At 42.1% G+C, this 12,158-nt stretch overlaps 1 protein-coding gene across 2 annotated transcripts in view; it reads left to right on the forward strand.

Moving 5' to 3' along the window:
• Positions 1-11,649, forward strand: part of INTS13 (integrator complex subunit 13) — a 629,493-nt gene extending 617,844 nt beyond the window's left edge. For both annotated transcript variants that reach the window (XM_044087655.1, XM_044087656.1), the window contains exon 17: positions 9,342-11,649. In XM_044087655.1, coding sequence (XP_043943590.1) covers positions 9,342-9,381 — 40 coding nt within the window. In that variant the 3' untranslated portion in view covers positions 9,382-11,649. The remainder of the gene's footprint in view (positions 1-9,341) is intronic.
• The last annotated feature ends 509 nt before the right edge of the window (positions 11,650-12,158 follow it).

The raw sequence follows: 12,158 nt of genomic DNA on the forward strand, positions 1-12,158 counted from the left end.
ATAGAAGAGCCTTGGAAATAGCAAACATGAAATTAGTTTATACCTACTTTTAGACGTTTGATATGCCCTATTTTTGTAACACATTTTAATATTTAATGGACGTTTCTGGCCCTCTTCATCTACAAACCATCTGCCCCATTGGTACTGTTCAAGCCTATTTCTTACTGTACATGGAAGAGACATTTGTGGTGTGGCAGTCATTCATCATCTGGACTGTCATCAGGGGATATTTATGATGTTATCCCCTAAACCCTTGACAGCTGGCATTTGTATTGATTTGTCTACCTGTTTGTATATATATATATATATATATATATATATATATATATATATGTGTGTGTTATATGTGTGTGTCTGTATGAATATATATATATATATATATATATATATATATATATATATATATATATATAAATATATATATATATATGGGTCTACTTCATTTGCCCTAACTTCCGATTGACTGTCACCCATTTGCCCGAGACCATTTGACCGACACTTCATTTGACTGACAAGTATTATTGGTAAGTAAATGGGATATGCCCCCTTCCTCACTGTAGTGCGACCCTGGAGTTAGAACATATAGTTAGGGGGGGGGGCAAAGCCCCCCACTTACTTTTGTTTAACTAAGCAATATTAAAGCAAAAATAAACAATATAATATGAAATTGTTATATGAATATTATATTATATTATATGAAATTAACTGGGGGGCTTTGCCCCCCCCCCACCCCAACTATATATACTTGTCAGTCAAATGAAATTTCAGTCATTTGGTCTCAGGCAAATGGGTGTCGGTTAATCAGAAGTTAGGGCAAATGAAGTAGACCCATATATATATATATATATATATATATATATATATATATATATATATATATATAAAAGTATGATTACCATCTCAGTGGAATAGTTTGTCATACCCTGGAACTGCACATAACAGCAAAACAAAAGTATACAGTATAGTACAATGAAGTCATAATAACTGAAGTGAAACATGTGAATACCCATGAAGCAGTCACACTGTGACATCTCCAATCCATGTGCTTTCACACGCCTGGACACTTGCATTGAATATGCTTTATTTGGTAGAGCCAAGTATATACATGTGGTCTTTGTGCTAAATGTTCTGACCCCTGTCCTCCAGTGAGTGTCAGCATTGCAGCAGAATAGACTGCCACCTTCTCCAAGGATAGGAGAGCTGACATTAGTTGTTCACTTCCACTCTTCTGAGCTAACTTCTCCGTCACCATAGTTACATGTCATTCTTCTGACACCTGTGGTTTAGTGAGGTCTTTACCTCTCTGAAGCAAAGAGCTGATTCCTTCTGCTGGCTATTTTTAATGGTGTTTGAAATCTGTTCCTGTGTAGGTACAATGGTTGGTAATTTTGATGCCTGGGCGCATAATTTTACTTATACAGGATAGTTGTGCTCCAGTATTCATTATATTAAAGATCATCAGAGATAGAGAAAAATTAATGACCGGGTACTGCCTGGATCTGTGAAAATGCTTGCTCACGTAACAGAAATAGTGGGAACAGTAGGGATAATGTATGGAGGCATTTAACAGGGTATAGCACATGTGGGGAAAAGATGAAGTTGGGGAGATTTAAGGGAGGTGGAATGCTTTTGTGTATTTAAAAGGCAGACTAGATAGGAGTATTGTGTCCCTGTAATGCCATTGCTATCCATATGCTGCAGGTATTTCAGTAACGTTACAAAAAGTTGATTATTATAGCACAGAGAATATTGTGTGATAGAGAAAGCTTTACATTAGAAAAGAGACCACTCGGATTGCGCATCATCTTATACAGAATCTCGTTAGTCAGGCAAACATTGTCAGTTCACCTCTTCCCATGGAAAGGAATATGCTGAATGTCAGCACAGATCAAGAAACTTTTTTTGTGTTTATGGTATGGTTTTCCTGAACAATGGAATATAGTGGTATGTCAGTGAGTCATGCTTATACACTCCGTGAGGGTTCTTTCTGAACTTCCAGGGACTGCACTTGGATTCTTCAAAACAGCAAAACTGAAAGTGGAAATTATATGAATCTACAACAAGTGTTTGGTTGAGGTACTTTGGATAGTCTCCTTAGTCTGAAGTACAGCAGTCTTGGACAGATAGCTGGGGTACAAAGCCCCCAACACACACTCACATTAAGAGATGCAGGAGACAAATTCCCCCTGCAAAACTGCTTTAATGACAATGCAGCAAATTTTGAGATGCTCTGCATTTCATTAGGAGCTGTAGCTTATACTTCATAGGTGCAGGGTTCCATGTATGAATCTTGTGCTTTGGATAGGATATTTGTTGTATGGATCATTGTTGCATACCTCTTAGGCTTATGCCATGGATAATGAGGATACCTTGTTTCCTGGCTTTCCTCTTGAGGAACTTTTCTTTGGAGACACTGTTACTAGAATAATTCAGCATTTTAAGTGGGAAGGATACCACTTATCTGATGTTCAGAAAAGTTACTTTTGTAAATGGGAGATGAAGCTGATTTCACCTTGCAGGAACTGTTAGGCTGCAATCTAACAGGGACACAGCAATTACTGCTACCTTTTTCAGGAGTGTAAGTACACAGGGCATTTTGAAGGCAGCCACTTGGTTCTCACTCCACACTCCACACCATCAAGCACTTCTGACTTAATAAAGAACCAGACTTCTTGAAGAGGCTTCTTAAGCCAACCTCTGGAACTGGCCAATCTTCCACATAATGGGATATCCTCCCATTTCAACAGTCACCCATATGAAGAACAGTACAGTTTTTCAAGGAATTTACCAGAAAATTAGATATTTGATGAGGATTTTCCCAAGACCCTCTCTCCTATGTATTTGACTAGGATAATCCAAATGCCCTCTGTCCTACATGGGCATCCAAGAGGTGCCCCACCAAATGATCTCTTGCACACCTGTTCATCTGAATATGGACTTGGCATTGCCTTCTTCACATTTCTTTAGAATAGCCAACTTTCTGGGTTTTCTGGACCGGATGCGAAGGAAAATTAGGGGAAAATCCTGTAGACAGGGTCAGACTCTTGAAGTTTCTAACCTCTGCAAGCAAGAAAGAACCAAAGATTTTCAAATTCTAAATTATCAGTATCCTTAAAAGGGTAGGTTCAGTCTGGGTCTAAAAGTTTGTCAGGATATCAAGCTTTTACCTGTGGTAGAGGTCTGTATAGTCATAATTGCTGCAACAGTAATCCCCCATGAACATATACTGTTATGGGAATTCCTTAATAAATTAGCATTGACTTGGGGCATGGCATTAATTGTGGTACTCATGAAAATAAAAACATTCAAGTGCATCATCCTATGTGATTCAAGTCTCGTTTCCTCTTGATGCAGTGGGTCATCATTAAGTCATCACACTAAATTCAAGTTTCTGTTCTGTAGTTTCATAGTCATTCAGTGATCTGGTAAAATTGAGATATATGGCCAAAAAAAGAAAATGTAATTATTCATGATCATACTGCTTCAGTGGTTGGTCTCTTACAGTTTGCAATTCATACAACACTCATGCAGAGTGTTTATGTGGTCTTCAGTTAAGACATGATCTGAAGTGGCTGACTTCATTTGGTCATCAACCTATGGGTATTCGGATCCGAGACGGCCACTTCACCAGCTTCTGATCCAAGCTTCTCCCCTTACCCATAATACCCCTCTGCCTCCTTCCTTCCCTCAAGTCTTGTTTGCCACTTTCCAAGCCAGCAGTGAGGTCTCGAGCTCCAATTGAGTTATTTATTTATTTTATTTTACATTTGTTGACCGGGCTAGTCCAACTGGATATATGTCCATTTTCAGTAGAGGCCCGGGGAGAAAAGTTCCACTACAGATAATAGTAACATCAGGTACAGTACATTTTTAGGACTAGAATGCAACATTTTTTTGAGATAGTGTTTTTTGGCTAAGTGTTAAGCTTGTTTGTTAGCTTTGGCTAATATTGTTTTTTTTACACCCCTTACACCCGCGTCTACATCGTCGATCAAAAAAAAAAAGATATTTTATTTAGTCAGTGTTGTGTTCCCTTCTTTTCCCCTCACAGTTCGGCTAGTGTGTGTGTGTGTGTGTGTGTGTGTTTCTTTCTTAGGCTGCCCTTAGACATGGCTGATGTTACAAAGCCTGTCTTCAGGAAATGCGCAGAGTGTGGCCATAACCTTTCACTGGCTGATGGCTACACTCTGTGTGTTGTTGCTTGGGTGTGCCTCACCTATCTACGGTCTGCACTGTTTGCGCTGGATTTAATCCCAGACCCCTCAAAGACAGGAGAGCTAAATTAATAATGAAAGGGCTCTTGCCAACTTCAGGGATGGCTGTCCCCACCTCGTCTTCAATGGTAGCGGCCACTACCATCACTTTGCCCTGTCAGGCCTTCGGGGCACATATCCCCGTTTCTAGGCTGTTGAATTCAGAAAAGAGGCAAAAGGATAGGCCCAGAAAGGGGTCCCCTGACCGCTCAGTGCAGTCAGGGCCTCCAGCTAAGACTAGAACTCCTCCAAGGCCAGCAGCCCTCTGCTCCATTCTCCAAAGTTTTCACCGGAGCCGATGGTGTCTCGGGCTCCTTTGAGAGCCTCCAATCACCTGCACTCCCAGCCAGTGTCGGTGGCTTCCTCATCCTGGTCCACCTGCAGTCTTTCAGAGTCAGAGATGGTTAGGATGATGTGGAAGTTTATCTGTACCCAGATCCAGATGGGGGTTTTGCCAGCCCCCCTCTCCCTCTGGAGCGGGGGGGTTCTCAGCCCTTCTTTGCCCCTATCACTCCTTCTCCAATCCGGCCTTTGGTTTTGGAGTCCTAGGATCTGAGAGCCCTCAGGATTGGAGGGCCGGTGCCGACAGTACCTAGTACCACGACTCCGGCCATAGTCTTGAGCATGTCGGATCCGAGCTCTCTGAGCCGTAGCCTCGGAGTCGGATCCGAGGGGGTGCTGTCGACTCTGAGTCTGTCGAAGCGCAGCCTTCCCCTCAGCAGCTCGGCGCCAGTGAGCTTGGCTTCAACTCCCCCATCAGACCCGAGGAGGGCAGCTCCTTTGTTTGTTTCTCAGGATACCCGCTCTCCCTCAGCCTTTGATGTGGTGGAGAGGGTCCTCTTGATGGGATCGAAGCCTCTGACCATTTCCTCTTTGGAATCCGCCCCGACTCCCTCGGTTCTGGGTACGGCTCCGACCATCCTGCTCTCTTCTCAGGGACAGCCCGTGCTCGATTTGCTCCAGGCAGCACCCATTGGAGAGCAACCCCCTGTTTGCTAGTCTGCTCAGGAAAGTCCCACCAAAGACGTCCCTCACAAATAGACATGCAAAAGGAGGCACCTGGACTCCTCCTCACAGTCCCGCACCAAGGACACTGATTTGGAGGAAGGGGAAGACTCCCCTGGGTCACCCCCTGATGATGTCGCCTTTGGAGACATCATGGAACTCCTTCGCCAAAGGGGGGGGGTCCACCCCAAAGCCATCCACTGACGAGTCGGTGCTCCTGGAGGCTTTCGGCATGGGCCATTCTACCTCTCATGGATCATTTAGTGAACCTTACTACTACACGGGCATGGAAGGAACCAGACACTTTGAAGCCTGTTCCAAAGTGTGCAGATAAAATTTTGAGTCCCCCACTGACAGGATTAGCTGGAGTAAGGGGTCCCCAATAGACGCTATGGTGGTGGCAGCCGCCACCAAGAAAGAACTGGCTCAGGAAAGTTCTATGGTTCATCCTCCTGACCGAGAGTCACGGAAGATGGACCATCTGGGGAAGCAGGTTTACGCATCAGCTACCTTTTCCATAAGGGTGCTGAATTATCTAGCTCAAGTTATTTGACTTCAGCAGGACCTGGTGAAGGAGGTGGTTGAGTCACCCATGGAGTCCATGTCGCCGAAGGATAAACAGACCTTCGCGCAGATGGTCACTCTGAAGACCATATCGAACACGGCCAAGCGCCTCGTCTCACATGCCACTAAAGGAGCAGCAAGGACTGCCGGTTCCGGTGTTGCCATGAGGTGACAAGTTCAAATGTCATATGGTCGACACCATGTGATCGAACTTTAAGAAGGTGAAAAGCAATGGCTCCGTATGGCGCAGAATGGGAAAATTTCCCTTTTTTGCACTGAAGTGAGATCTGGGGGTTGGTATATTTAAGTAGCGGGGATGTGGGGGGGTGCAGGGGGGCTTGCCCCCCTGCTCAAAGCGTTGAGGTAAGTTATTTTTTAATTTTTTTGTTATATTTTTGATGTTTCAAACTTCGCTCATATGTTGTCGAACATATGAGGTTCGAAGTTTTGAAACTTTGAATATATAATATAGACCCGGTCTTCCCACACCTGGACGATTGGCTCCTTGCTGCCCCCACTAAGCGTCTACTTTCTCAAGCCAGAGACTACTTTCTGAGGTTAACGAGTCTTCTGGGGATCACAGTCAATACAAACAAATCATCTCTGAATCCGGTCCAACCTCTAGAATTTATAGGGGCACGACTAGACACAGTTTGGATGAAGGTCTGTCTCACCCTGGAAAGAGTTCAGAGCTTACATCTCCACGTGTCTTACATAATCCAATCTCGTCTTTCCTCTGCTGAGGCGGTGTTATGAGTTCTTGGTTCTATGGCAGCCACCATCACTCTTCTTCCATGTGCCCGCCTACATATGCGGGTTCTGCAGTGGACGTTAACAGTCCAGTGGTCTCTGTTAGACCTACCATTATCTAACCCTATACGCATAAGTAGGGCTTGCAGGGAGTCTCTCCTCTGGTGGATGCACTCTTTGGATTTAGTCGAGGGACGCCCATTTATTGCAGTCCCTCCCCAAGCCATGGTGACCACGGATGCCTCCCAGCTGGGGGGGGGCATTGTTCGGGGAGGACATTCCAAGGCACGTGGTCCCCGAATGAGACCAAGTTGCATATCAGTGTCCTAGAGATGAGGGTGGTCCTTTTAGCGTTGCAGGCCCTTCATGCCTTTCTCCCTCTGGGAACTATTGCAATACAGTCAGACAACATGTCAGTAGTCTGGTACATCAACAAGTAGGAAGGAACCAGATCTTACCCCCTTTGTCACAAGGCCATGAGAGTGTGGGAATGGGCAATTTCCACTAGCCATTTTCTAGTAGCAACCCACATTCCGGGACGGTCCAACATACTAGCAGACAAACTGAGCAGGACTATTCTGATGCCTTACGAGTGGTCTCTGAATCCTTCTGTAATGGAGCAGATCTTCCTCAAGTGGGGTCGGCCTTGCTGCGATCTCTTCGCATCTCCTTCCAACGCAAAGTGCAGCGAGTTCTTCACTCTGATTTCCCCACAGGGGTGAACCCTCAGGGACGCTCTAGTCCATGTTTGGCCTCCCGGTCTTCTCTGTGCTTACCCCGTTACCTCTCATACCAAAGTTTCTTCAGAAAGCTCACAGGCTGGGGAGCAAAGTAATCCTCATTGTCTGTTTCTGGCCTCGGCAAGTCTGGTTTCCTTTCCTTTGGTCTCATCTGGTAGTTTCTCCATGGATCTTGGATCCCATTCTGGATCTCATCTCACACCCCTCGAGAGTTCCTCATCCAGACCTGGTCATTCTGACGCTAACTACTTGGCTGCTCCAGTTCCCTTGATAGCTAGGACTCCCAGTTTAGCCTCATCAGTAATTCTATTTTGGTGGCAGCTCACAAATCATCCACCAGGAAACTTTGCCATAGCAAGTGGAAATGTTTTTCTATATGGGCCTCTCAGAGCGACCCAGATAATTTCGCAGCACCAGTTACAGCATTGTTGGAACTCTTGGCTAATATATTTCATCAGGGTGCTAGCTCTTCCACTGTGAAAGTTCAACTGGCTGTCATTTCTAACTTCCACATTGGTGAAAACATGTTTTCTCTAGCCGTTTCTAGATTTTGTAAAACCTTCATTAAGGGTACATTTCTTTTAAGACCCCCGGTAAAGCATCCTACACTTCCTTGGGACCTCACCCTTGTCTTACAGGTTCTGGTTTCTCCACCCTTTGAGGCTGCAGCATCAGTAGACCTTCAATTTTTATCCTGGAAAACTGCCTTCATAGTGGCTATTACTTTGCTAGGAGGGTATCAGAACTTAGGTTCATAGGTAAGTACTAGGCTATCTGTCCGAGGCCAACGCTAAGCATAGCCAGAATGTGTTGGCTTTTGCTGCCCCCTTAGATTAGTTCCCTGTGCCTCTGTCCAACAGAGACATTAGTTCCCTGTGCCTCTGTCCAGCAGAGCCACTGCAGTGATCCCCGGGGTAAATTTTCTGTTTCCCATCAACTCATCAAGGTTTCTCTTGAAGAATGTTAGTGAGGGGCTCTGCCAAGGAGGATATCGGAACTTCAGGCGCTATCAATCTTGGTTTTTCATAAGGACTGGGTTTCTTTGCATACTAATCCATCATTTCTTCCCAAGGTTGCTTTAAAAACCAATATTAACCAGATGATTAACCTTCCTGTTTTCTTTCCGAATCTTCAAAACAGAGATGAATATAAATTGCATTTGTTGGATGTACATAGACAATTGAGGTTCTACTTGCATAGACCTAAGGCTTTTTGCAAGTCCGATCAGTTATTTGTTTCTTACTGTAGACCTTTTCTGGGCAAACCAATATCGAAAGTGACTATTGCTCGATGGATCTCCCAGTGTATCCTTAGAGTGTATGCAGACAAAGGCATTTCTTTTCCGGGTCAAGTTAAAGCACATTCCTCCAGGTCCATGACTACCTCTGTAGCTTTTTGGTCCAGGGTGTCTCTGGATGATATTTGTTCTGTGGCTACTTGGTCCTCATCTCACTCCTTTATTTCACATTACAAACTGGACATGATATCTAGAGATAGAGCATCCTTTGGCTCTGTGGTGCTCCGGAATATCTTTCCATGAGGGCCACCCAGATGTTTGGTAGCTGGGTACTCTGTCCCACAGGTTGATGACCAAATGAAGTCAACTACTTCAGATAAAGAAGTTATGTGCTCACCATAATGTTCCATCTGAGTAGTTCATTTGTCATCAGCCGTCTCTCCCTCCTTCTTCCTGACTTTATCATTATTATCCTACTCTGGTATGTAGGAGAGGGTACCGTGCGGCTCTCCTGTTCATGCTTGCTTTAGGTTTTGGGAAGAACCTTTAGTGGTAAGGTCACATTTGGTCGGGCTTATGTTTATGGTACAGCAAACTCGATCTGAGGGAAGGAAGAAGACAGGGGTATTATGGGTAAGGGGAGGAGCTTGCAGCTCGGATCAGAAGCTGGTGAAGCGTCCGTCTCTGATCCGATCCAGATCCGAATACCCACAGGTTGATAACAAATGAAGTCCAACTACTTAGATGGAATGTTATGGAGAGTACATAACTTCTTTTTTCTTTGTTTTGCAGAGTGGAGGTACAAGAAAATGGAAAGGCCAGCAGACAATGAAGATAAGAAGTATGCCATTGAAAAGTTCTTGTTGAATGGTGTTAAACGTTTTGTACAAAAATCTTTTTATTTGTAAATATTATTGCACTTTAAATGTGAGTTTTGTACATACAAATTTTGTTTAAACTTACTTGAGTTTTTATCATTTTATGAATGTTGATGTATTGCAGTGAATAAGAAATACAAAACTTGGTAGATGTTTTTACAGAGATAATGCAGCCGTACCGTATGTATTTATAATAAAACCATTGGTGACATGCTGTTTATTTTCATTATGATCTTTTAGTTTTATAATGCACAACAAAATAGTAGTAACAAAATTATTGAATAGTTTCCATTAAAAAAAAATAAGTCAGTACAGTGCTCAGAGTAATGAGAAAAATAGAGACCACTCCCACATACACTGATAGGCACAGTCATAAACAGCTAAAAGTGCATTCTTGGATCAAATCCCAGAATACTGTTACTGCAAGACTGCTTAACCAGATCAGCGAACACTGGCAGGGATATTAAACCTGCAACCCTCAGGCCTCAAGTGGCCCTCAAAGCAACATAATGCTAGTTAAGAGAAGCTACTGCATTACATTCCTAGATGTACTAGGCGCTATGCAGTAATTTTACTTTTTAGAGCCCTGTTAATCCTTGACTAGGCATTAAATGTTTTTAACTGTTATGTTATTTCTTTTACTGAGGTTTTTTAAGCAATTTGTTTGTCATCTAGGTTCTGATTAAATACTGCTAACCTTGGGGGGGACACATGGGATGCTACCTTGATGTTAAATCTAACTCGATTGTTGAAAAAAATAAGGGTCAACTATATTAAAAAAAACTTTCCTATTTTGCATCCATCTCAGGTAAAATTCAAGCCATTAAAACCACATATTTTAATGTTTTGAGGAATCTCCTGGTACCCATAAGTCCTACTTTGCTAGGGCAAATTCGAGATGATCTGAACATTTGTGTATTGGACCCCCGTAGTAGAAGAATAGCAGGCCAAGCAAAATATGTACCTTTATGCTGGGTGGAGGGCACACAATATCAGTTATGCATTTGTGTTTAAAGTATTTCAGCTGATAAGATAATATACTGGGAATGGTAAAACAAGCCTATTAATAGTATGCAAACAGAGCAAGATTTAGGATGTATATCACAATCCTGAATATTGGATTTGTACTATGAAACCCTTTAGATGGGAATTACATTGTGGTTAGGAAGACCCACTAAGGAAGTCTGCCACCACCCTCAAGGGATGTGATGTATCAAAGAAGAAACCCAGTTATGTCAGTCTAAACAAGATATAAAAGAATGGGGCCAGTTAATGTACAAGTTGGATGAGCTCTCCATGAAAAGTTTTAGTGAATTAACGTTTGACTTATTCGCTCTGAGAGGAAGAGTGGTTTACCTACATACAATTAAGTACACAAGTTTGGAAGCTTAAAACTTTGAGTAGAGTAGCCCTGTGGGACAAATGGAAGAGAATTAATAAAGGATATGTGGGAAGTTAAAGATAAGGCAGTAAGACAGCGAACAGAGGGTAGATGGAAGGTGAACAAACTGGTACACTTAACAGAAGTGGAATAGTCACAAACTTGGGCAGCAATCACTAAACTTAATAAGTGGACACGTTTACAAGATGAGCAGAGTAGATTATTATATCACTGGTATTTGACGGCCAAATGGATAGTAAATGCTGAGGTACTCAACACCAAGGGTTGGTAATTTACATGTTTTTGAAATGCTCTAAGCTTAAATGATGTTGGTTAAACTTGCAGTCTTTGGTGCAGGATGTTTTTGAACTATGCTTAATTGGCTTGGAAATTTTGGATTTGTTTTTTTTTAGCAGAAGACCAAGCACAGTGTTTTAACACCCGTGAGAGGGAAGTCAGTTGGATTTTGGCTAGCATCACTAAACTATTTTGTGCAAAACAATGGAAATCAAATAGAGATTTCTCAGATAATATGTATAAAAATTGTATGTGTAAACTTTTTGGTTACATTTTTGTATTCACTTAATGAAATACATCATGATGCTCCTGGTTTGTTAGGGGTACAGGCAAGCTTGTACAATGAATTTTCATTCTAATGCATTGGATTGACCAGAATTGGTAATCTTTATGTGTAATAGGGTCATTTTCGACCAGCTGTGTTTGTAAGTAGTGTACATAGTTAGAATAGTTTTATCCTTTTCTATTTTTTAGAATTAATATTAGATTTTAACTGTTATGCATAACCAATAAACTGCAGTTTCAGTCTGCTTAACAATGAGTACATCTTTGAAATATGTCTGCTTATATGTTAGATTCTCTGAGAAAGTTCTGTATACTACTACCATTTGTGTTTTAAAAACAACTTCTTACGTGTTGTATTGCTTCTGAATATAATTTTTGAACAAAACTGTACAATTCCATGCATTTAAATGCTCAAGACGTATACAGAATTTTGTTGTACAGTGATTAGTTACCTGTGAAACAAAAAGGCTGGCATAAAGGACAGTTATATCCTAAATATTAAATTTCCTTTCCACGTGTATTTTACTCCCTACATAATGATCCATATACTTCCACATATTACAAAAAATTAAAAAGCATAAGTTACCAATTTCCTCCCCCTCTGTGGCATTTCTTTCCTGGTCAGCTGCCACATTTTATACCGTCTTGGGGCTAAATGAAATTTTATGGTACTTTCTTAAGGAATTTGTCTCCCTAACTCTTAACATTGTCTATTTGAAATTTGAAAATTCTGTTTTCAGGGAAAGCGTACATAATTCTTTTTATTTC

This window comes from Protopterus annectens, chromosome 11.part0, assembly GCF_019279795.1.
Source record: "Protopterus annectens isolate FY-2018-M chromosome 11.part0, PAN1.0, whole genome shotgun sequence".
In the NCBI taxonomy this organism is placed as follows: domain Eukaryota; kingdom Metazoa; phylum Chordata; order Ceratodontiformes; family Protopteridae; genus Protopterus; species Protopterus annectens.